A 25,482-nucleotide genomic window follows, 5' to 3' on the forward strand; every position below is an offset into this window, starting at 1 on the left:
AGCTCCAGGGCACACAGCCCAGGTCCCAAGCAGCACAGTGTCACACCACCCAAGGGCCCATCGTCATCAGGGAGGGCTGGGCCGGGCTGCAGCCAGCAACCTGTAGCCACATGTAGGCAGAGGTGCGTTGTCTCCTGCGTAAGGGCGGATCTGGAGCAGCTCTCGGCTTCCTGGGAGCTGAGAGGTGATTTTGTTCATAGCCCAAGAGGACAGAAGGCGCAGCTCCTGTTCCCTTTTCTGGGGACACACCATGCTTCCTTTTCTCGTGCCTCAACAGGAACCTCTGTGTTCGCACACCACGCGCTCTCACTCTGCACCTCGTGCAGCACACCAGCATCACAGAGGACAGGCAGCTGGTGGGTGTGCAGAGGCCAACCCCACCTCACCAGGAGCAGCCAGAGCTACCCGATGGGTCAAAACCAAAGCCCACATCCTCAGAAAAGTGGCCAGCCTAGGCTGAGCCCTCACGGCCTGTGATATCCTAGCTGTAGCTGCAGAGCATAGGAGCAGGACAGGGAAAGGCAGGAAGGTTAGCAAGTTATACCCCAGTCATATTTCCAACCTTTAAATACGAGTGCACATGTACCAGGTATAAACTTCAGTGGGTAACTAAGAGATCAGGCTTAGTTTCAAGCCCAAACTCACAGAGTGTTCACACCACCTCTTTGCACACAGTCTTGCCCTCCAAACAGTGGAGAAGATCTGGGTCCACGTAGAAACCATGTCCTTACCAGCAGCACAAGTACTCCTGGCTCAAACCTCTTAGCTTTGCAAGCTCAACCACATTTACTGAGGACAGCACAGACGGACAGTGATGAATGTGCAAAAATCCCCCAAAAGCATTCCCCTGTCCCTAGGGCACCAAAACAAGAGCCATGTTTTCTTGTTGACCTCTTTTGCGGTAGCTGCACAGATTTAGCAATGGCACATTAAAAAGAGCACCCAGAAATTCTCTGGCAGAGGCAGGACTGGAACCTGCTTCCTCTCATCTCCAGCCTCCCAGGTTGGAGCAGAGATTGCTTGCAGGTGCCTGGCTTTGCTCTGGTCCTGGCAACACAAGGCCTTTTGGTCTATTCTCTGTCTGTCTCAGAGGGGGGTTAATTTGCATTTTTCACCACAGCCAAACAGATACTTTCATTGAGCTGTTCACGCAGAAACCATTTTATTGAGCTGTTCTGGTTTTGGTGTGCTAAAGCCATTCAGCTGGCAGAGCCATTCAATGTCAGACAGAGAAGCCACACACCTCCCAGCTGGGTCTTACCGTCGGAGATCCTACCAGGATGCTCCAGGCAAGGCTACAGCCATCTGCTGTGTAGTCAAGGCCCTCTACCACCACTCTTCTGGGAAGGCTGCCTCAGAGTTAAGAGGCCACTGAACCCAGTGTGCTTTCCAGGTCCACTGCTGATGAAGTTCACACTAAACCTACTAACAAGGTCCAACAAGTTTGCACGCAGAACAGCTCAGTTATAGATGAATAGAAGTTAAAGGACTAATAACCTGCTTTTCTTGGACCCGGTCCAGTACTCTCTAGAGGGATTCCCATGAGCATTAGTAGGATTCAAATCAGACCACACATTTCTTGCAAATTTTCTCCTGCTTTATGAAAGTGTGAAAAACCCAGCCCGAGCTCAAAAGAAACATCTCCTTCAAAAGTCATTTCCCCTTTTTCTTGTACATGTATTCTCCTTTCTGGCACCAGGAAGAGTACATCCCACCTCTGACAAGACTGTGATCTGACAACTGCCCATAACGTGCCAAGTGCACTCCTGAGCCCCCTCAGCCTTGCTGGCGGCGACCAACAACCAGCCGTGCCCTGCCCCGCTTCAAGGCCCGTCACCCGCACCGGGAACCAGCACCGGGGCACCACACACCGGGAGGACGTTCTCCCGTCTCATTAGCACCTCTCCACACTACCAATTAAAGAAAAGGTCCCGTTTCTGTACCCTGTGGATGTCACTTGCTTCATTTGTTCACGCAGGGTTGTGACACAGGCCTCCCACGGGCTGTCTAGGGAGGGGTGTTGCAGGTACGGTGCCTAATGGGATTGCAAAAGGGCACTGCTGCTGACGCCTTCTGCTGCGCGCTGCACGTTGGGCGAGGAAACCCCGGCTCCCCTCTGCCGCTGCCAAGCACTTCTGAAGTCTGGCTGGCAGCCTCAGTCTCCCCTTAGACTACGGCACTGAGCTCTCAGGGTGTTGCGAGAATGGAAGAAAGTGGTGACTGTGAGATCTCAGGAAATACAGAAATGGGGTCAACTAGGTAACTTTTAAGTCAATTAGAAGGACAGTCTATTAACAGCTTCTGCTAACAGCCAGCTTTGACAGACCCTCGTGATTCCCACTGCCAGCATCTCCGTTCACACAGGGAAACATTTGTGACCCTTCTCACTCAGAAAGCTGGGTAATCTCAGTTACAATAGAGAGCATGAAGATACAGCTATCAACACTAGGGACACCAACTCTCCCTTTTTGCCCCCGTGCTTAAAAAAAGAAGCATTCAAACCTTGGAGTGGAAAGCGAGCGGCCCAGAGTGGCTGTGGTGGCAGTCATTAAATGCCTGCTGGCAGTGCTGCTTTAAATTGAAACCACAAAGCAATTCACCATACAAACAGCTTTGGCAAAGCCGGGGTTAGGTTCTGTCCAAGGTCACAGCCCTATATCCCTAAAGGTGAGGTGCAGCAGTAAAGCCATTGAGCCCTCTGAGGACTGTCGCCCCAGCAGAGCCGCTGGCGCGCCAGGCACAGCACACACAGCCCTCAACTCCAGAAACCTCGGGGGCAATTCCCACATCACAATCCCTGGACCCCTATAGGCAAGCGCAGAGTCCAGGTGGGGGAAAACCCATTGTCTCCCTTTTCAACAAGAAGAGAGAAAAAACCAAGTCCAGTTTTGGTGTGAACTGCTCGGGTGCGAGGCCTGTCCTGCTGCCCCGTGTTCGGAAGGAAGGCGCTTTGCATTTCTCACAGTATTTCCCCCCTTTTTGGTGTGTGAGCAATAGAGTTGCCATCTAGAGGCCGAAGTGTCTTTCCAGCACATTCTCTTGGACAGTCACATCAAGCTAGTCTACAGCCACAGACTGAGCATGTCCATCTGCTCATCCCATTGCTACACCTCACTATTGACAGGCTGGCGAAGAGTTTGCTCTGGAGATGCCCCAGAACTGCATTTATTTTGGCTCTGATTGTGCTTTTCTCCTGTCCCTACAGCAATCTCATTCCTCTCTGACAGCAAGCAGGGGCACCAGGCCTACAGAGACCAGCAGCAAGCTCTGGCTACCTTGGCCAAGTCAAACTGATCCAAACTCCCAGCAACTGGAACCAGCCTGGAACTTGTCTGGGTTGTTACACAGACTGTACAGCAAAGCCACATCTCAGCTGCCGCTCCTTCCCTGTGGCTGCTCCTCTGCCTTGCTGCCTAATCTTCTCTCTGGTCTGGCTTGGGAATGGCCTCTTCCTCTACATTTCCTTACAGCAGTCATTTAATACTGACAGATGTTAGAAGGAATGAGGCAGAGGACATCGGTGGCAACCTCTTGCCCCATTGCCCCACGCTAATTGGGGTGCACTAAGCTCTCCCACCTCCCTCCCACACTCCTCAAGCAACCGAGCAGGCTGAAGTGGAGCAGGAAAGGGCAGGCTGCATGGTGATGCCCCAGCCTTGCAGCTGGACAACCCCAATCAGATGCCCTTGCAAAGCACTTCAGTTTAGCTCGCACACCATCTGCCCTGTGCCCTGCACCCGCCGTATTGCAAAATCCCCCGTTGATGTGACTAAGAGTCACGCTCCGCAGCCTCAGCTTCGGTTTCTACCTCTCACAGCCCTGAAATGGAGACAGGGAAGCGTCAGGCACTTTCTGTTCTCCTTGCCTCGGACTCTCTGGCCATGAGGGTTTTAGAGTCCAAGGGGCTGGAGGGACCTTTCAGTCAGTCCTATCCCGTGAGCGGCTAAATAAAACCAGATCTGAACCCAGTCAGTGCTGCTGACATCAAGGAAAGGGGAAGCAGCCACTGACTCTGGCGAGCGCTTGCAAAGTTCTGCAAGAGGTGGCTAAAAATAGGGCAGCCCCCTGCAACACTTCCGTCCTGCCTCCGAGACGCTGGCAGCTCGCGTCCCGGCGGCCTCGTCACAGGCTCGGGCTGGCCCCGCGTCACCACACAGCCCGTCCTGCCGCCTCCCTCCCGCCCCGCCGCACTTCCCTGCCCTCCCCACAGGCGCCTTGGGTGCAATGAGAACTGGGGCAAGCCCCTGGTGACTGCCTTACGGAGACACTCAAAGTCCCGCAGATAAGCCCAGAACAGCTTCCCACAGGGCGTGTTTTCTCACTGAATGAAGGGTTGAAAAGTGTTTGAGTATCCTGGGATCACATTCCCAAACACCGCCTTTTGGTTTTGGAGCTTACTGGTGTCAACAGAGCTCAGAGGGGATGGCCAGCACGGAGGAGAAAGCCACGAAGTGTTAACCCTCATGAAATGGCTTGTTTTCCAAATCCTGGGAAAGCAATGCCCATGGGAAGCTGAACTGATCGGAAGCTCATTAGTGTTTCTGTCCACTGACTTCCAGCCTAGCAGGTGCCAGGAAGGGCACGGCAGCACATGCTGGACTCCTCATAAAGACAAATAGGATCATGGAAATTTGAGACCCTCCAGGTCTGAACCACAAGTCAATTAAACAAGTTACTACCTTGTTGCCATGCTGTAGGAGCAGAGGTTCAGGCAGTCTGGGCGCCTTCAGAGTCTTCAGAGTTTGAAGTCTGATTGTTCTGTCTCAGTCTCTTGAGCAGAGGCATCTGGTCTTGAAACACTTCACAGGCCTTGATTCTGCTCCCAAGTACCAGGGCGAATCAAGGCCAGCTGAGTCCCCTTGCCTTAAAAGGACTGATGAACTGAGCCCTTTCACCTGGGGTGGGGGATGCTGTCTTGGGATGGCCTCTATGGAGCCCTGATATTGGCAGAGGGCTGGAGCGTGGCAAGGCAGCCTTTGGGAGACAGCTTGGCAAGGGGCAGAAGTCTCTGGGGGGCCAGGGAAAGGCACATCTGGGGAAAGAGCCCCCAGGCAGCCCCCAGGACAGCCTCCAGGACATAACAGCCCTGTTACGGGAGGGCTGCTTCAGGGCACTGGGTGGTAAAACTGCAGGAAAGCATTCCACTCAGAAGTCACGCCCAAACAGCAAGAAATGTTCTCCAGACCAAGCCAAAAAACTATTTCCTGAAGCCTCTTTGTCACCAGACTGCTTTGGAGGAGCAGCAACATAACACTGAGCGTATACCTAACGCTGGCTAGAAACGGGGCCACTGCAGGAGCAGGGTGCAGCCCCAGCTCTGGGCAGCTGCTGTGGGCACACGTGTGTGTGTGTGTGGGGAGGAGGATGCTGGGGGCGGCTGGTTCCTCAGCAGACGTTTCACATTTCTCAGTCTGGTGCAGGAGAGAAGCACTGGTAATCTCGCGCTGCTCCTAAGCCTTGCTCACCGCTCTCCTCTCAAGGCTAGCCTGGGTAGGTTTCCTGGTGGTTGGTCTGTGGCGTGTACCGTTGCACACTAGTATCTGGATCTTAATTCAACCTCTCTGTCTCCTTCCCTTGCCCTGCCAGAGGCTGCAAAGTTGGGCACCTCGGGCCTTTCGTGCAGCTGCCCCTCTGAGTCCGTCGGAGGCTGTTGTGGGGTCTGGGACAGCGCTGGGCTGGGAAGCTGGTCCATGGCCCTTCAGGTCAGCGGCCTTCGCGACAGAGGGACCGCTGAGGGCTCCAGGCAGCACCAGGGACTCGGAGGGACGGGACGGCGAGTATCTCCAGGCAGGACCTCTGCGGGACCGCACAGGGTCAGCTCCTCCGCCAGTCCCGCTCCCGGCAGGAGCGTGCGGGAAGCCGCAGCGGGGAGGCAGGGGCAGTTTCCAGCGCTGCAGCGAGGGTGCTGTGCGAGGCCCGAGTGTGCGTCCCACACGGCCGCGGCTCGCGGCGCTGCGCTGAGGCGGTGCGACAGCGCCCCCCGCTGGCCACCGCCCGCCACGGCCCTGCCAATGGCGGCCACACACACACACAGCGCTTCCGCCCGCAAGAGCTCACCCAGCGCAGCCCGTCCCAGCCCCGGCACCCGCCAGCCCGCCTCCCTCAGTGCAACACCCACCCGCCTCTGAAACCCCTCCAGGGACGGTGGCTCCAGCGCCTCCCTGGGCTGCTGCTCCGATGCCCGACAGCCCTGTCAGCAGGGAAATTCCTCCTCACATCCAGCCTGAGCCTCCCCTGGTGCAACTTGAGGCCGTTTCCTCTTGTTCTATTGCACAAGACCAACCTCTGCCTGGCTACAGCTTCCTTTCAGTTAGTTGTAGCGAGTGAGGTCTCCCCCGGGCCCGGGCGCCGCAGCGGGCCGGGCCCTGCCACAGGCACCGCCATGGCAGCAGAGGCTTTGTCTTTGGCCACCTCTATGCACTGACTCTTGTCAAGAGCTCTGCGAGAGCCGGCTGCTCTGCAAGCAGAGGCTGCTGCCGTGCTGCAAACTGTGCAGGGCGGTCTCTGCTTCGCACCATCCGTGAGATGAAGAGGCGTGTGACGACCCCCTCTTGCACCCAGAGCAAACGGCTTCCGTACCCGACACACCCCAGCGCCAGCACAAACCGCAGCGTCACGCCGAGCAAGGGCGCGGGGCAGCCTCAGCCCCAGCTCCCAGGCAGCGGCCCTGCCGCTGCTCCGCTCCAAGCACAAACCACCCTCACCACACTCTCTTTCCACGTACAGCTATTGCTGCTGTTGGGGTGGGGCAGGATGGTGCTCAGCGCCACTTTGTGAGGTCTTAACTGAGATAAGCACATTCACTGACAGTTTGTGAGGTATTTGCTGAGAGATTTGGTGTCCCAAAAGCAACACACCGAGAATCATCCATTCTCAATGGGAAACACAGCACTGTGATCACTTTGGCATTCAACAGTAAGAGGTACCAGCTACCAGACTAAAAGTAAGTTCAGGAGCGAATTATGATGAGCAGATGTAGGTTTTAGACCACCCCAGTGCCAGAACTGGGAAAAGGCGAAGCAAATGGAAGTAAACGGAGGGCAGATGCAGGCAGAAAGCCTGCAGCAAGCATTCTGGCAAACCTGGAAGCTCAGTCTGCAGATCAGCAGCGACTCTTGCACGGTGCTACAAACAGGCTGTGACAGCTTGAAGCCTTCTAAACACATCAGGAAACCTGTGTTTTTTGAGCACATCACTTTTCAGTGAGGCATTCCCGGGAACTGGCGGTGATGCAGAGAACACAGCGATGGCCACAGCTGTCAGGAACAGCACAGCTCCCTGCTTAAGCTTTTTGTTAAACAGCCAGTGTGATCTGAGGCTTTACTGGGAAAAAGACGTAGAAGGAACAAAACCAAATGCAACCAAAACCACTTCATGGTGAAGCACTTTGTGTTGTAGCTCTGGCAAATGCGGTCTTTGGCCAGAGGCACGGAAGGGCTAGGCTTCCTAGAGACCAGATAGTGTTTCTCTGGAGGTCAGTACCAGCAGAGGGACAGACTGCCCCTGGCCTAGGCAGGCAGTCTGCTCTGGCGAGCGGGTATCTGGAATGCTGCTGGCCTGGACTCCTGATATCCTGAGGTACTTAACGAAAATCCTGGCCAGAAGCCACAAAGGTGAGTGGGGCCTAGATCCACAGTCTCAAACACTGAGATTGAGGAGGATTCTTTCAGCTGTAGATGTTGAGAAGCAAAGGATTTCATCCAGTTCCCTTCCCCTCGGGGTGGGTCTGTTGCCACCGTTGGCTGAACCAACAGAAATTATGGAAGGGAAATGATGGACAGAATCAATTAATGAAGTTCCCAAGATCGACATTACTTCTATTTAAATGATCTGCAAGGCAAGCATGCTGTGGTCATATACCACATACCACACCTGCCAGTCCCAAAAGGTGCCAGGCAGTGAGCATTTTGGGCAGTGCCGAGTTCACAACAGCAGGCCACACGTGTCATTGATCACAGCTGAGCACAACCCAGCCTTCCCAATAGGGTCCTAGCCAGTGACATTCCTCTGGCAAGCGGTTTCTGCTTGCTCCTCATGTTCTTTCTCAACTGTTAGCGTGTTCAGACCACATCCAGCCGAACATGCAAAGCACATGATTTGCAGGAACTTGCTCCAGCACAGGCATCAGCCTTGGAGCCTCAGAGCACAGCAGCAGCGTGGGCAACGTAACAGCCTCCGGAACCAGATCTCAGAAGTGATGGGGGACTTTGCCTACAGGCAGATTCTGACACCTACAGCCATTTCTTTGGTTGAACTGGTGGACAAGGAGGTGTCTGACAAAGCTGTCTGCAGGGGCTGCAGAAAGGCTGCCATCCCTTCAAACCACCACTGATGGCCACGACAGCAAAGCCCTGTCCCGTCCTCCTGCTCACTCCACACCTGGTTACTTACGTGTCACAACTGGTTTGTAGTTTAAGAGTTTGCTGCTTCCCTTCCAATAAACCTCCTGCGGAGGGTGCCTGCCAGACTGAGCCAAGCGAACAACTGCAACAGTAACGTAACTAAAGGCAGCTGCAAAGTGAGCCAGAAAAAGGTTTTATTTTATTAGGAATGGTACATTTAAACACACGTAAGACTTTGGGATTAATTTACATAGTTTTTCCAAAAACATGTCCCTTATTGAACCATACACAGGTCTTAAAAAACCTAATTCCAAATGATAAGAACAAACGGTATCTGTACTGGAAGTTTCTATTAATCAAAACAACTGTGCATTCAGAAGACTGAAAGAAACTACCCTCTTCACTGCGGAACATGATTAACTTCTCCTGTCACAACTCACTACACTTTTCCTGGGATTTTACTTTTTTTTTTTGCTGCTGCCATTACTAAAATAACCTTCCTTCCCATCGAGACTATTGCTAGCCATACACACGGTATTCAGGATCATACTTCTGGGTATGAAAGCTATGTCACTTTTATAAACACCAAAAACATGGACATGCAGATTGACGTATCTGTGCAGTTTATGGAGTCACCTGTCAAATAAGGCCTCTACATACAATACCACACACTAGTGAGTTACTGGAAAATTATTAGCATGGATTCCAAATAATCCTGGCATCTGGATGGTACATCTCACTTCAACAGGGAATTCCAGCCTTCATCACTGCTTAACAATGTATCGATTCACTATCCAAATGAGCGATATTCAGCTAACCAACGTGTACTCCTGAAAGTCTGTTGCAAATCAAGCGTAGTATCAAGGTCATTTAAAGCTGGAACTGAAACAGCCCATTAAGCCAAGCAACAGGGGAGGGGGGAGGAAAAAAGTGAACCCTAAACTAAATTTATCTGGTCCATTCATTCTCACACAGAAAAGTAGCCACAGAACCTTAAAGGAATAAAATCTATAATTCCTGTTCTCAGACTTAATACCAAGGACAAAAGCTAACGTAGTATTTTGGAAGTCAAAGGCCTTGGAGGTGGAGGGGAAAGTGGAGGGGGAGGGGGCAAAAGAGGGAGAAAGCAGCATCTTGTCTCATCCCATTACCTCAGCATTATGTGTACATAATATATCTATGATAGAAATGTTTACTAATAGCAGGGGGGGGAAAAATAAAAAAGACTTCCCACTCCAGACTTCACTGAGAGGAGAAAGCTGACAGCCCCTCCTCACAGAGACGGCCTATTTGATGACAGGCACTTTGGCAATGTAAGAGGAGGTTACCCTTTAATTGTGTTAACTCTTCCCCTCCCACTTCTCATGTGTAATTTGTCTCAAGCCTTCAAGAAACTTGAATCAAATTAAACGCATTAATGCAGCCCTCAGAGCAGGTTAACTGCGGCTATGAGCAGAGCTCGACCGAGAGCGAGATTTCCGTTTGGAGGAGGAGGGCGAGGGGGAAGAAGCTATCAAGCTGGAGCGGTGGCTTTTCTGGGAGTAGCTCTTTTTAGGTGTACGGCTGCGAGAACGAGAGCGGGAGCGAGAGCGGGACCGGGAGCGGGAGCGAGACCGGGACCTGGACCTGGAGCGGGACCTGGACCTGGAGCGGCTGTCCGAGCGGGAAGATCCGGTAGACCTGGACCTGCTGCGAGACCTTGAGTAACTCCTTGACCGAGATCTGCTTCTGGAGAAACACAAGGAGAAGCTGTAGTCTCACCTGCCCCTGCAGTTAACACTCTCCATTTACTCTCGGCTTCTTTGCACGTGCAGCGCATCCACCTGAACGTCTGGATCACAGAATCACGGGGCTGGAAGGGAGCTGCAAAGCTCACCCAGTGCAACCCCCCTGCCAGGGCAGAACCACCGAGAGCAGGGCACACAGCAACTCATCCAGCTGGGTTGGAATGTCTCCAGAGAAGGAGCCTCCACAGCCCATCTGGGCAGCCCCTGCCAGTGCTCCCTCACCTCAACAGGGAACAAGCTCTGTGCTGTGCACAGCACTCAAGTTATTGCAGAGTGACAATGGGCTTGTGTTAAGCTCCATCGCAGCAATATCTCGTTAGGCCAAGGCCAGCAGGAGCTGCGAGAGCCTTGACATTCTCTGCTGGCTTGGAAAAAAAAATGGACTGTCTAATAAAAGATGCCCTTGCCCCCACTGGGAGACGACAAACTAACATTAGCAAGCAAGGTAACTTCTTCTTTCATTCTCAAGAAAAAGCTGGCTTTCACAATTATTTAAGAGACATTTGTCAGGACTGTGAAGCAGCTTTCCATTAAATTAAAGGGCTTGTCATACCAAAACTCCTATCTTTTTTAAAAGTACTTTCATTTAAGTGCCAAGTTTCATCTTAGAAAAGCCCCAAGCTCCTTACTCTCATGCAGAAGGGTTGTATCTGCCCTGTTTGCAGCAAGCTGCTCTTTATATAAACCTGTTTACAGTGCTAGAAACTGGTTCTGTGCAGAGATACGTAGTTTGGGGCCAAAGAATTAGATAAAACTTTGGCATTGATACTACCCAAATGCACACCCTCAGCAGAATTTTATCAGGTCAGGTGACATACCTGTGCCTTCTGTGATCTTCAGTCAGCTTAATCCTGCGTCCATTCAGCTCGGTGCCATCCAGCTTCTCCAGTGCACTCTTCATATCACTGTAAGATGCAAACTCCACAACCCTGTATCCCATCAGGAATAAAAGAAAATGTCAGAGAAACTGAAGAAGCAAGCACAACAAGTTTGGGCCTTTTTCCATCTGTTGGTTCCCAGCCTGACGTTTTATCTCCTGAAGGCTAATTTTTCACTTGGTTAACAGGAAAACATGACACTGACACCGCTAGCCATCCATTCCTTTCACATCTTCCTAAACACTGCCAGAACTCTCATCTGCCACGAGACAGAGACAATCCAGGAAGCTACACAACCCTGCACCAGCTGAGGAGGTATCTTTCAGTATCTTTCATTTCCCACAACTTGGGCTGTCGAACCAGTGCAAAGCAGGGACAGACAGGAGGTATTGTTGGCCTCATATATGAGTATACATCAACAATTCTGAGTGAAAGACAGCAGGACTTGACTGTTGAAAGGTATTCTCCCTGCCATTCCTGCTCACATTGCTTTCGGGGTGAGTCCAACACCACTTCTGAACCCCACCTTGCTGACAGCTTGTTGTGTCGTCTTTTTGGGCTTTTAATTGGAGAAATGTCAGCATCTAAGCCACACCACAGATCTCTGTTTTGCTTCTGTGGTATTACAAGGATAATCTTGCCTTTAACAGTTTCAACTATCACACAGATTTAGACACAAAATGAACTCACCCTTCATTCCTGTTGTTCCTGTGTGCATCCACATAGGTGACCTCCCCTGCCTTTCTCATCACATCCTTCAAGTCCTGCGGCAAAAGTTAACGTTTTAGCCTTGAACAGCCAGAGGTGAGTCAGCTAGCAGTAACACCACCCCTAAAACTCTGCTAAAGCTGCTTGATGCTTTTGTATTTATCTACACAAACACATTTAATCTAGAAATCAAGTTTCTGAAACAGCCTATGCAGTGGCAGCTGCATACAGTAAGGATCCCTCATTTCTACAACTACAGTGAATAAAATACTGCTTTTAAAGCAACCCTGCATCCCCAAACCAAAGCAATACTTAGAATACCAACGTTTGCACTGAAACCTGAGCTGTTACAGACAAAAGCAACATGGTATTAAATGCAGATCTTCACAGCTAATACCCCAATTTAATCAACATCCAACACACGTAGACAAATCCATTCTACACGGCCACCTCCCCCCGCCTCACAGCAAAACTAAAAGTAAAAAGTGTAATTACTACATAATCAATCATTTTACAAAGGGAAGAACTCTGCTGTGTTTCACCCAAGTGTCACACTACAGTGCCACGTCAGTAGACACGCTGGTGTTTAACTTAGAGGCTCAGCTCACAGACACTGTAGAATTACTCGCTCAGCAGTTAAGATAAAGTACAAACAAATAATGTAAAAGGTCACTAAAAGCTGCACACTTGTCTAAGTTAAAGTAGTACTTTTACCCAACAGTATCTGCTATTTTATAATCCCAGACTACTTACCGCGACACGCCACGAGTGGCAGATGATATAAGAAGGTACCTTAAGCATAGAGCTGCTTGTCCAATACCTAGCTGGCCAAGAGGAACTCTCTTACATGAGCAAGGCAGAGTGATGGCTCATAGCAATATGCTTCACGGAGGTACCAGAGGCCCTGAAAGCACTGGACATGGTCTCCAGAAGTGGCTAAAGAACCCGAGGATGATCTGTGCTAGCCAATCGAGATCAAACCCAGGCAAACCAAGATCTAGATCGCCAAAAAACAGGAGTGTCATAGGAACCACATGGAAAATTCAGAACAGGCCCAACCCTAGAATTTCAGCCACTAGAAAACCCCCAAATCTTTGGTTCTTTTTCCTCCACACAAGAACAACGAGGGTTAACCGAATCAACGTTGTTAGGAGAGGTTCAGAATGCACTTGGTTAGAAATATGCTTAAGGAAGAAAAGAGGACAGGACAGGAAACACTTCACAACAGTTGCCACAGAATATAAGGAGGCTCAGTTTGATCCAGTAGTTTAATTAAAATCCAATGGTTGTCTTTTAAAAGCTGGCACGTGCAAACTAGTGGGTATCTTCCTTGTTTCACATGTGCTTAACACAAAGAAACCTCAACAGCAAATGGAAAGTGGGCCCCACAGTTCCGTTAAAGTTAACACTTCCACCTCAGGACGTTCATCCCGATGCAGAGGCAAGGAACAACATTTCGTCTCTGCTCGAGTCAGCGAGAGCCTCATCGGACCAGGACTGGTAAGTCAAAAGGAAGTCAGAAAATGTTAACCTACGGAGTTGTTTTCCAATTCAATGACTTTATGTTTCAAACAGATCCTCCCCTCCAGACTTGCCCCACTGTACCCTGAATCCCAAGGGTCAACACCACGACATACCACAGAACACAACGTGGTTAAAACGCCAACATTACTGCTCAGAAGAAAGCCCAGTGGAGCATTTGCTATTATTAGAGGAACGATTTAAAGTTATCTGGTTTTACTTAAGCAGTGCAAGGGTCGTTTTTTTACCCTACGCTTACTGCTCTGGTTCACTTTAAACAGCACAAAAATACCCCGTTGGCCTTAGCAGCAGAGGAAAATAAGGTGTGGGACAACCATAAATAGGAGAAACATACTAAAAATCACATCTTGATGTCACACGTGTTTATTTTTCCCAACTAACTGACAACCCACAGAAGCTGAAGTACTACCAAGGGCGGCTGCAAAGCTCTGACCATGCAGAAACGGGATTGCTAGAATAAGTAGAGTTCTGACAGTTTGTCTACTACAAACAGATGTGAGACTGTCCATTAACAATAGTCAGCAATTTGAGAACTGATCCCAATACAAATTTCACCTGCAGCTGCTTGTTTATTTAAATACCTCAGCACAATAACTTTTAAGGAGACAGAATTTCCCAGTGCAGAGGGGAGTCTGCACACACCAAGGGTGAAACTATGCACCTCAGTTTTAAAGCAGGGGTCTGTATCGACTGTGCTTGCTGGAAGCTCAGGGATTAGGAAGGAAGAAAAATGCCACTACTGTTAGTGTATTAGCTCATTTAATCTGTTGCGTAAGGAGCTTAGTTAAGAGAGTTAAAATGCTACAGCTGATATCAAAGCAGCACAACTCCGAAACTAGATGAGGCTTGCATATGGAGGCTGGCTTCAAACGGCTTCTACTTAGGCAGGTATCAAAAAGTGCAGACCCTTAGGCTAAGTCATCATACAGTTAAGAGAGTTATCGAGACATTTAATGAGAACACCCCGACACTCATCAGGTGCAGTCTAAGTTTGGGTGGGCTTTGCTCTCAAATGGTAAATGCACATAAAGCCATTACAAATATCAACAGCTAAAAGAATGTTACAGAAACGGTGATTTTTTTTCCAAGTTACAGATCTAGCACTGAACAGCATTCCAGGGTTTGCTGCCCTTATCCCCTCCAGCTCTCTTCTCTGCTCCCTGCTGCTCTTCCCAAGCGCTGTGTTTTACAACCACCTCTTCATGTACATAACTGCACAGTGTACTCAGAAGACACTTAGATGAAGTCCACTTGCTCCTCACATCAGCTCAGAAGTTAATTATTGAGTAACTGAAAAAACCCAACACAATTGTACAATTATGGACCTTTTGAACCTGTCATGCAGGAGACAAACAAACCTAGTTCAACCGTTTATCTCCACGGACTGTACCCAAGCCCTGACGAAACACGTGGGCAGAGCTTCGGGCAAGCCAAACAGCCTCCTCCTGCGGATTCCGCTGCCACAACAAGGCTCTGAGCACTCAGTATGCTCTACTGCATCTTTCAGTACGCTCATGAAAGTCCCTTTATTCAGAGAACACAAAGGTTAACCGACGAGACTAAAGGCTATTCACTCACCTTTTGTCAAGAGCACCTGTTGCGATGCCCTTAAAAATAAACTTTCTACAGACTGTGTACTCTGCAGAAGGCAGCTAATGAGCTGGTTGTGTGATTACTCTGCTAAAAGCCAGCGAAAAGTTAGCAAAACAGTCACAAAATGTTAAAAAAAAGTGGCAGGAAAGCTTCAAAAGACAGCTCCTGAAAGTCCGGGGGTTTAAAAAGAAATAACCTACAGTAAGCACAGGTTAGACAGCAGCTTTCTCAAGATCCCCTGCGTCGGTGATGTGTCACCAGACTTCTCACCATGCATCAGCACACAGGCCATAAACTGTACTCAAGACACAGGCATGCACTTGCAGGTGTAAGGACACAAAGGATGACACAGCCTGCAAGAACGCTGTGCCTCCATAATTTAGAGGCATTCTGGAAAGGTTTGTCAGTTGGTAAGCACAAGTAAGCAAGAATCAGTTCCCAGCTACAAAACAAGTAGCTCCACGTAGTTCTAGCTACAGAACCACTTGCACAGCTGTGAAACAAAACCATTTCTTTCAGTGTTCAAATGCTAATTTTTAGCAGCCACTGAAGCCTTTTTGCTTGTTTTGTAATTCAGGTTAAATATTTATGATGGCTTTATTAATAAACCAGGCTGCCAGCAGTCTACTTACAGGGGAAGAAAAGAAGGTATCAAAAAAGGTGGTAATGAACTCACCTGCCAGCTGATCCGGGACGAAAGGTTTTCCACTATGATCCTGTGTTCAGTACGAACAGGAGGCCCATACCGGCTGCAAGAGTGCAGAGGGGTAAAATAGGGACAAAGTCTCCAGTGTAAGCAAGTCAGAGCTTAAGAAATCTGATTGTTTTCTACAGCTTGATGAGAGATTTAAGCATTTTCCTTTTTGTTGGACTGCAGGTTTCACTCTCCCTAGTCAAGAGTGTATTTCAGAGGCCGCTACACGAAGAGAGCTGCTACAAGGGGATTCAAAATGATTCTGATGAGGGACTTTACACCGAGGGAGTCCATTTAGCTGCTGTGTTTTTCAGGATACACTGAAATAAGTGCCCAGTAGAATGGAAACGATGGAAAGAGAACCGGTTCCATTTTGTCTCACGTATGGCTTTGGAGGACAATCGGGTAAAGGATTTGTTGGGGTTTTTAGTTGGATGGTTGGGTAAATTCTGTTTCACGTCAGGAAGACAGAAGGCACAAGTGAAAGGCATCTGAGTTCACACTCCTGAATTCCACATCATGTTGGATACTTGTGTGGGTAGAAATATTCTTATTTTAGTAAAATACAGAGCTGGATAAGTGGTTGCCCTGAAGGAACTGTGCACAGATCCTGAATGAAAGCTTGTGTTTTCTCACCTGACCAAAAACTAAAGACCCTCTCAGGAATGAAAATGTGACCAGAATTATGTTCCTACAGAAAAGAAGAGCACGACATCTGCAAAGAATCCTGCCCTTGCAGGTCACTTCTGTTCCCAGCCCTGGCCATTCTGAATCCAAAGGGATCCGAGGACTGTGGACAAAGGAACGCCAGCCTTTGGAGAGGTACTGCAGGACTCTAACAACGGCACTACTTTGCATTTCTAGAAGATTCAGGAATCAAGAACACTGACCTTAGAGAAAATGAGTCTTATCTTCTCTTCCCATGGCAACACAACCCTGAATCGTGTGTATTGATTTGCACACTGAAGCACAGGCAATTTCATTTCAGTGCATACCTCAAAGTGTCCCAATTTTTGTCAGAACATCCAGATCTTCCGGGCATTTAAAGAGAGGTCCCAGAGTCCCAAAACTGGCAGGCTGAGTCTCATTTTTCCATTATTGCACACGGCAGTCAGTCTCCTCCTGTCTGGCAGCGGCAGTCTGACGCCATGAACATGACTAGGCCGTCAGACGCCCACGACCTTCAATCACACTTCCTACTTTAAAAGTCCACTTTTAGCCTGGACCTCGGACCAATTATACCGCATCAAGGTTACTGCCACTAAAGAAAAAACAATCTAATTAGCATACTTGCATATGCAAATTAGATGCTCCAGACACGGGTTTGTAACTGGCAGCAATTCTGACTTTGAAACAAACGCAGAGGTTTATGTTAGTTAGGTCTCTGTCCTTCCTCCACACTCTACTCTGCACGGGACACAGCTACAAGTGCTTCTGCCGAGTTCATTATTCCACACGTGTTTAGGTCACACTGGTGGACACACAGCACCCAGATGCAGTGGCTGGTTGTTTGGTGGAATACACGCAAGTCTGCAGCACTTGTACAAACCGCACTGCAAGCTGGTGTGAGGTTCACCACTGGCTCAAATCGTCGGAAGTGAACAACTCCACAAATGCTCTATGCCCAGTACAGGTAATTCTAGACATGAGCTAGGTCCTGGTTTCCAGATTCCATTGTCAGACAGAGGGTCTCCTTCAGTGAGGCACCTGCTCGGTCCGCTGGCATTTACACACCTGTGCATGTGCTAGTACCTTGTGCCCTAGCACTACTTCTCTAATGCAGATCCTTCTGTCTGCTGTGCTGAAGCAAGCGTGTTGGCAACCATACAGCCAGAAACGTTGAAAGCTTGGTTAGATGGTAAACACCTTGAATTATTGCTCTACAAGAACTCCACTTAGTCTGTAAGCTCAGTTTGATGACAAAGACCCTAATGGAGGAGCTCTGGCCTTTTTCTTGACTTAAGTGTTTAAAACAGCCAATCCAAGTGCAGCACTACCCTTCCACGTCATTGACACAACAGTAGGAGGCAAGGCCAATGTAGTGTCTGCAACGTGGAGAGGGGGCATTTCCTACCAGGTGTGTGAACCTCTGCGAGCCAGCTGACCTGCCTTAAAATCCACACTCGGCTCAGCCAGAGGAGGTGAACAGGCTTCCAAGGTTTGAGAACATAAAACTTCTTTTGTGAAGATATATAAGGAACCAGAGCTGGATCCCTACCTCCAACCACCAGAAGAAAACAGTATTTCAGTACAGTTCCACAGCTACTGTGTTTGTAGGAAACAAGAGCCCAGGCCACCTACCTAGATCCACTCTGCGACTGGTAATAACTGAAGCGTTGTGCGAATCTGCCCCTTCCTCTCCGGGCTCGAGCATGCTCAATTGTAACCCTTGGGAGAGAAACAAGCAAACAGCCAATGGATCACAGACTCCAGTGACTTGACACTCACTTCAATCTTTCGCAACTGGAAGCGCATGTGCACACACAAGAACGATCTTGCCCTTGCAAGCAACGATTATAAAACAACCACTGGCATTTCTTAAAGAGCCAGCACAGTGATGCCACTTTGTCACAGGGCTGCAATTCAGAATGAAACAATTAAATTTGCCCAACCAGTGCCAAAGAGTGATCACAGAGGCAAAGGAGTACCAAGGTAAGTAACAACAGCCTAACGACTCTGACGTGGCTTCCACAGTCAAAACGAAATTACTGTAACACGCCCTGACTGTTGTCTCTGAGGTCAACAAAGAGATAAACAACAAATAAACAACTTCAATTCACCTTTACTCATATTTCTAGTGACAAGATCTTGAGTTAGCTTTGAAAAAGGAATGAGTGCAAGTGGAGAAGACAGTCAAGCCCTGCTCCAACCACCCCTCCTCCAGTCCCAAACTGTCTTTGCCTCACGTAAGACCGTAGCCAGAATCCCAATGAATCTCTTTAGATAAAGTGATGGAAGGTGTATCCCACTGCAGGAGTCAGAGCACAAGCTAATGCACTGTAAGAGGATGCAAAGCACTTTTGCTGTTCTAAAGGGAAATTATGGCAAGATGCTTACCTTTCATCACACAACTCTTTTCCATTCAGTTCATAAATTGCATCATCAGCATCCCTGTGGTCTTCAAATTCCTAGAAAGAAAACAGGAGTAGAATTTTCCCTCACAGTATACTCAAATGCTAGGAAATACGCCTTCTTTATAAATTCTCCATTTCTGCAGCAAGTGTGAGCCAGAACTTTCAACAAGGAAGCAGATTCATGGTACGTTTATGATTGAAAAGACAAGATGTTCCCACTCATGACCACTTCTTCTCCCTCTACCCCACAAACTCCCTTTGCCTCTCTCAGATGTTTCAGTGTAACTATGTGCAGGACCCAAACAAATGAATTAAGACACCTGGTTTATTGCGGAAATATCTGAAACACTTTTTTGGGAAAGAGGTAGGAGGATTACTTCAAGGCAGTTGTAAAGCACAGCCCTACATCCAGGGAAATCCTATTTGCTAGCATGAGCCGATCAACTGCAAACAAAAGCAGGAGAGCTGCGTGCTCCCAAAACACTCAAAACCCTCTTAAACTCACACTGAATCAGCCAAGAAAGAGTAAACCATAAAAAAAACAAAACAACCCTCCTGATGTTCTTTTCCTGAGTGAATTCAGCTCACTCATCTGGCAAAAGAAGTGCCTGTGTACGAAGAGCAAGAACCACGAGCCCTGCTCGGCGCTGGCAGCAGATGCAACGCGCAGTTCCGGAGCCTGTTGCGACACAATCTGTCGCTTGGCTTTTGGCACCAGCGCTGCCTCAGTCAGCCCCAGTAGCCTCTGCCCGCTACCCAGCCCACTGGCTCCTGGCTAAGCTGTTTGTGCAGCTCTGCAGGAAAGTAGGTCAAGAAACCGATCCAGAGGAAAAGCAGCTTGGTGCGGGAGGTGGGGGGAAGAGGCAGCGTTATTTTCAACTAGATCAGCCTTCCAGGTAGGTTCATGGTGTGCCTGAGGAACTTGGGTAACACCATTTGAGGTCAGAGGAGAAAGGAAAGAAACAAAGCCGGGAGCTGGGCAGGGACTGCTTGAACCAACAGTGGGACTGCAGCTTGAGAGCAATGAACAACAGAGAAGTTCCTCAAGCTGAAGAAATCATTTGCATAACTATAAACAGCTTTTCAGAGGCAATCCTGGCTTAAGCAATCCTCCCCTTCTGCACTGAAATCTGTTTCACTACCAAAATGAAACATCACACATCCTTGCACGATGATGTGAAAACTACCTTGAGAAAATTCCTTTAGGCCCAGTATTTCAGAGCATTGATAGCTGCCCCTACAGCTCCAGCTGACTTCAGTTGCTTCCTCACACACTGCCTGCCTGCAAGTCTCTGTAACTTTACCTGCAAGCTCTGTGGTCTGCAGTTTGGTAACATTCTGCACTGAAAGCTATGAAATTTCAATACAAATGGTATAAAAGGTCTAGCAAAGAGTTCATCGAGCAAAGGAAACATGCTTCCAATGCTACAACAATGTTCAGTCCCAATCACTTGGTTTGGTAAGAGAGTTCTATAAACACAGATTCTAAATAACCAAAACCAAATCTGACAGAGGTACTGCAAAGGGTAATGCTGGTCAATGAGGTTGTAAACGACCTGGATGACAAGACCAAGTGTACACCTACCAGTTTTGTGGCTGACACCAAAGTGGGAGGAGAAATAAACACACCAGAAGGTAAAAGCACCACCCAGGGAGATTTTGCTAGGCTGAAGGATTAGGCCAGGAAGAACCGCAAGTTTAACAAGAGCTAAATGCGAAGCCCTACGCCTAGGATGGAATCACCTAAGCAGCAGAAGAGGCTGGAGGCTGAGTGGCTGGTGCGTAGCTCTGCTGAAAAGGACATGGAAATCCTCGTGGAGAGTCAGCTAAGTGTGAGTCAGCAGTGTGGCCTTGCTGCAAGGAAACCAAACCGCCTCCCGGGCTGCAGCAGCCAGAGTACAGCCAGCAGACCAGGCAATGGGATTATTACACCCCACTTGGCATTTGTTAGGCTGCACCTGGAACACTGTGTCCAGATTTGGTCCCTCCAGCTCAAGAAATTCCAGTTTTTGGACAGTTACAAGATAACCCTTCCAGCTTACTGGTGAGCTCTGAAACGAAAACGCGTCCGCCTAGGAACTGGAGAAGAGAGGAAGGTGGTTTGTCTGGTGACTCATGTACAGGAGCAGAACACAAGTTGTTCCTGAATGAGTCAACAGCCCTGCCCAAGAAGAGGAGAGCAGAGCTCAGGGGAAGGTGACTGAGAGAGCAGCGGGTGGAAAGGACACGCTCAGCTCAGGTGAAGTTGGGCCATTGGCCTCCGGCCTCTAGAGGCAGCCAACAAGGAGCTCTTACTGCAGGGCAGGCACGGGAGTCAAGAGGTAACACTCATCTGAAGCTCCTGGGCAAAGCTCTCCTGTGCTTTCCCACAGCTGCACCCGAGGGGTTCTCTGGGCAGAAGGGATAGCACATAGGCTGCCACACAGCGAGGGCAGTGTCTACCTTTCCAGCTCCAGCTCAGTGCTGCAGAACAGCTGATGCTAAGCTCTCAGCAGGTGAGTTACAAAACAGGCTGAGCCTGACCAACCTGGGAACCTGTAAAGCTGTAACAATTTGGACAACAGGAGCAGAGAGCTCTGGTGGGAAACCAAGACCCAATGAACTCTGCACATAACTTCACAGTCTGACAGACACATGCACCCTGTGAACACATCCTGATGGTGGATGTGCCTAACTTGAGCTGCACAAGAGTTAAGAGCTGTGCTGCTTAAACCCAACAGCATCTACTACCCCTGCTGCCTTGGCCAGCTGCTTTGCTTTTATGTCAGGCCACTCTTTAGAGGGATGACCGAGCAGACTGGAAGGAGTGACAGAGGAACATACGTGGTTCTGTACAAACTCTTCTCCAGGCTGAGACTTGGTCAAGTTCTGTGATCCCTTAACAGGACATTTACACCGTCTTCAGAAATGAGAGATAAAGTTTCATCCTTGGAAGGCTATGACCAGACACCTTATTTAATGTAGATAGAACAGTACTGAGATTTTGAGCAAAACCTGACCAAAACTGGGTAAAACTGTAACCCCACCATCTGAAAAGCAGTCTGGGATGTGTATTGATACTTTCCACTTCCCATTGGAACTCCTGCTCTCTTTAAGCTTCGTGCCTTCCTTGACACCAGCCTAACCAGGCCAGTACCTGCAAGCAAGGGAAAGGAAAACAAGCTACTACTCACCACAAACCCAAATCCGTTTTTCAGATGGATTTCTCGTATGCGTCCATATCCCTTGAAGAACTTCTCCACGTCCCGCTCCCGAGCACGGGAGCTCAGGTGCCCAACGAAGACACGGCAGCCACTCATCTTAAGGTTGGTGCTAGGAAAGAAAACAGCACTCTTTGTCAGATTAACAAGCTTAAAAGAGGGTGATCAAAATCCGTTTTACATCTCAGGAATCCTGGCTGAATGGGGTCTGATTGTGTTGTCCAGCTCTGTGTGTGTGTTAAAACCCAATTCTCCATACCCAGAGACAGGAGGAGACTCCGTCTGACTGACTTCTAGCAGAAAATACTCATGTCTTCCACGTTTGTCCTTTTTAGTAATGAAAATTAAAGACTCTGTATCCAAAATGTTTTTGTTTGCTGTTAGACTCACAAGGCTTCTGTATCACAGCACAAAAAAACCCACTTTATAAGCTCCAAGACGAATTTCCTGGGCCAACAGCAGTTAAAAAACAACAGAAAGCTGCTCATCGTTGGACAAACAACATGAAACACTCTCAAAGCTCTGCTTCCACACAAAAAAACCTGCTGCAATAAATACACCAGCCCCCAAAAGACAAATGGCAGCCAACAAACTGTTCTGGTTGGCACTAAGCGTAAAGCACCTCATTTAACAGCCTATGAAACTACCTACCAACAGTGTTTACCAACCATGGCAAAACCAAAGCCCATCTCAGAGAGCCAGCCTTCAAAGCTCTCTGCTGACCCAGGATATGGACCAGGGATCCTTTAGGGAAGCTCCACACTTGCGATCCTTTAGGGAAGCTCCACGTTTACCTGGAGTACGTCACTTTCTCTGTTAACGCGATTTAGGAATTGCCAACTGGAAAATATCAATTATTTGGCTGGATCGGTTTATTTGTCACAGAAAAGCCCTAAGGAGTGGAAATACGATGGGACTGTCTATTACAGTACTGGGCAGACAAACAGCCAGCCTGTCACGTTGGCTGTGAAAGCAGCTCAGGGCAATTGGGGTGCAGTCACTTGAATTAGCACCATTTACCTTCTGTGCTAACATCCATCGGGTTTTTATTGCTCAGCTTCTTCATTTGGGCTCACTGTGCCATCCCAGACCCCCCCCCAGTTTTGTAAGCCTATGTACAGAGGCCAAGGGGCAGAAACGTGACAGCACTCCCTCAGGTGAGCCAAAACTGTTCCTGAACCAAGACCTGAGGTGATGGCTATTTAATCATTTCCACGTGAAAAGCTTTGGCTTCCCCTACCAGGGTCTGTGCTGCCCTTTGTACCCACTCCGTCCCTTGTGCTCACACTTGCATTTTTATGCCCACACGGAAATCCAGCTCAGAGGACTGATGCAGCCCCCTTGTAGCGTCTTCTGCCGGAGTGCCTGATGCACTCGTAACCACACAAACCCTGCCAAGGCCAGCAGTGGGTACGAAGGCCTTCGCAGAGGAAGGACAAACTTGCGTAACTGTGTGTTATAACACACGGAAAGAACTTCAGGAACAACACTGATCTGACAGATTAAAAGCGCTGCCCAGCTGCTGTTCAATATCGTCACCCTTTACTTCCAGAAAAACAAGGTGGGGAGGAAAAATGAAACGCAGAAGGAAATCCAGACGGGCCGGATGGAGCCGACTGCCCGAGAACCCCTCGCAGAGCCGGCCTAGGCCGTGCGAGGCGCCTGTTGGCACGCTGCTCACCGCACGGCAGGGCGCACAATGGACGCGCGCCCCGCAGCGCCCCGCCGGGCAGCCGCCCGCTCCCGCGGCCCGGCGCACAGGCCCCTGCGGCTGCCCGCCCATCCCCCGAGCAGCCGCTGCGGGACGGGGCCGCCACGGCCTCCCCGCCGCCCCCGCCCCGCCCCGGGCCCGCCGCTGCCGCGGCTCTCGGCGGAGGCCGCCAAAGCTTTCGGCTCCCCCTCGGGCCCCGCCGGCTCCCCGCCATCCCTCCCACCCAAGCGGCCGGGCCGCGGCCGGCGCTCCCTCCCCGCTCTCCCCACGGTCGCGGCGCGGCCTGCTGCGCTCCCGCCCCGCGGCGCCGGCGAGGCCTCGGCTGGCGCCGCCACCAGGAAGGCCGGGCCGGGCCGGGCCGGGCCGAGCCCGCCGCGCCCCGCCATCCCCGCTCGCGGCCCCGTCGCAGCCCCGCGGCGGAGCCTCCGGCCGCCCGGCGCTCCGCAGCGCGGCCGGGGCGGCCGCTCACCGTGGGCTGATGGCGGGGCGCTGCGGGCCGTGCCGAAGGGTCTCCGAGCGCCGCGGCGGCAATGGCGGCGGGCTGCTCCTCCTCCCGCGGCTCCTCCCTCTGACACGGGCCGCCGCCGCCCGACCCCGGCTCCCGCCGCGCCCCGCGCCGCCGCCGTGCGCGCTGGGACATGGAGGCGCCGAGCGCGGCCGCCCGCCACGGGCCGCCCCGGGGAGCTGCGGCACACGAGGGCTCCCGGGGCCCCGCCGGAGGCAGCGGCGGCGGCCCCGGCAGGCCGAGCCGCGAGATGGCGGCCCGGGCTCGGGGAGAGGCCGCGGCGGCTCCCGCCGCGCCCAGGCAGGCGCAGGCCCGGGCCCGGGCGCTCGCGTAGGCCGCGGGGCGGGAAGGCGCCGGGCGGCAGCGCCGGCCGCGGAGCAGCCTCAAGCCGCCCGTGTCCCCCCGGCGGCCCGCAGCACACCCCCGGCGGCCCGCCGCCCGCTCCCGTGCCTTCACCCCCGGCCGCGGCGGGGAAGGGTCGGTACCTGCGCCGGCGAGCGAGGGCGGCCGAGGCACGCGGCCCGAGAGCTCATCCACAGCGTCGCACGTCAGCGCGGCGACCGCGGCTCTCCCGCCCGCAAACGTGCTTTGCGGCCGCTGCCGAGCTGCCGGGGGGAGGCTGCGGGGGCCGGCGGCGGCGCTGGCACCGCCGCGGACGGCAGGGGGAAGCGCCGGCCCGGGGAAGCGGCCGCGGGGCTGGTTCGTCGCGTCCGAGCCGTACGCCGAGCGTGGAGGCCGCACGGTGTGATTCCTGACAGTTCGCGCTGTGAGGATCAACACAAACGCTGCTCTCCGTTTCTTCGGCATAGCATTGCTTATTAAATCCTCACCCCCCAGGTGCTTCACAACGCGTGTTGTGCCCATTTCCCCCTCGTCTGACAGCACCGTGCCTGCAGTTCCTGACTGAGCTCGGAGTAAACACCTAAGTTACAGATATGACATAGTGTGTTAGATTCAGGCATCATTCTAATTATTCTGCAGAGATAACCTATACATTCAACATCCATAATGGAATCATAGGGACCGCTGAGCTCCCCTGCTCCTGCCCCCAAGGCTGCCTTGGGCCGTGCCCAGTCAGCTCTAACGTCTCCACCGATGGAGGCTCTGTGCCCAGTCTGGACAACCCAACCCAGGATTTGGCCACCCTGACAGTAAAAACAAAGGGGGGTTTTATGTTCGGATGAAATGTCAGTGGGAGACAGCGCCTGTCGCCCTCCTCTTGGTTCTGTCCCACCAGGTGTTTATAGGCACTCAGCTTTCTCCAGGCTGAGCAGCCCTGGCTCTCAGCCTCTCCTCGTGTGGGAGATGCTCCAGTCCCACAGACATCTCTGTGGCTCCAGCGAGTTTGTATCACACCCGTACAAAGGCCACAGAAGCTCTGGCACGGGCTCCCCGGGGCTGAGGAGGGGGAAGGGGCCTCTCTGGGCCCTTCAAGCAACGCTCTGCCC

General features: G+C 51.0%; 1 protein-coding gene across 3 annotated transcripts; it reads right to left on the reverse strand.

Moving 5' to 3' along the window:
• Window positions 1-8,519: 8,519 nt before the first annotated feature.
• LOC104551187 (serine/arginine-rich splicing factor 5) lies at window positions 8,520-24,624 on the reverse strand. 3 transcript variants are annotated; one of them, XM_061997766.1, is made up of 8 exons: window positions 24,520-24,624; window positions 21,792-21,930; window positions 18,602-18,672; window positions 17,846-17,932; window positions 15,527-15,599; window positions 11,698-11,771; window positions 10,948-11,058; window positions 8,520-10,070 (listed from the first exon to the last, which is right to left on the reverse strand). In XM_061997766.1, the coding sequence occupies exons 2-8, from the start codon at window positions 21,915-21,917 to the stop codon at window positions 9,779-9,781; spliced, it is 834 nt and encodes a 277-aa protein (XP_061853750.1). In that variant the 5' UTR covers window positions 21,918-21,930; window positions 24,520-24,624; the 3' UTR covers window positions 8,520-9,778. The 3 variants fall into 3 exon arrangements, with proteins under 3 accessions (XP_061853750.1, XP_061853751.1, XP_061853749.1); XM_061997767.1 differs by lacking the exon at window positions 24,520-24,624 and adding an exon at window positions 23,999-24,109 and having other exon boundaries at window positions 8,520-10,067; XM_061997765.1 differs by lacking the exon at window positions 24,520-24,624 and adding an exon at window positions 23,999-24,109.
• Between the last annotated feature and the right edge of the window lie 858 nt (window positions 24,625-25,482).

Source organism: Colius striatus, chromosome 6 (genome assembly GCF_028858725.1).
Source record: "Colius striatus isolate bColStr4 chromosome 6, bColStr4.1.hap1, whole genome shotgun sequence".
In the NCBI taxonomy this organism is placed as follows: Eukaryota; Metazoa; Chordata; class Aves; order Coliiformes; family Coliidae; genus Colius; species Colius striatus.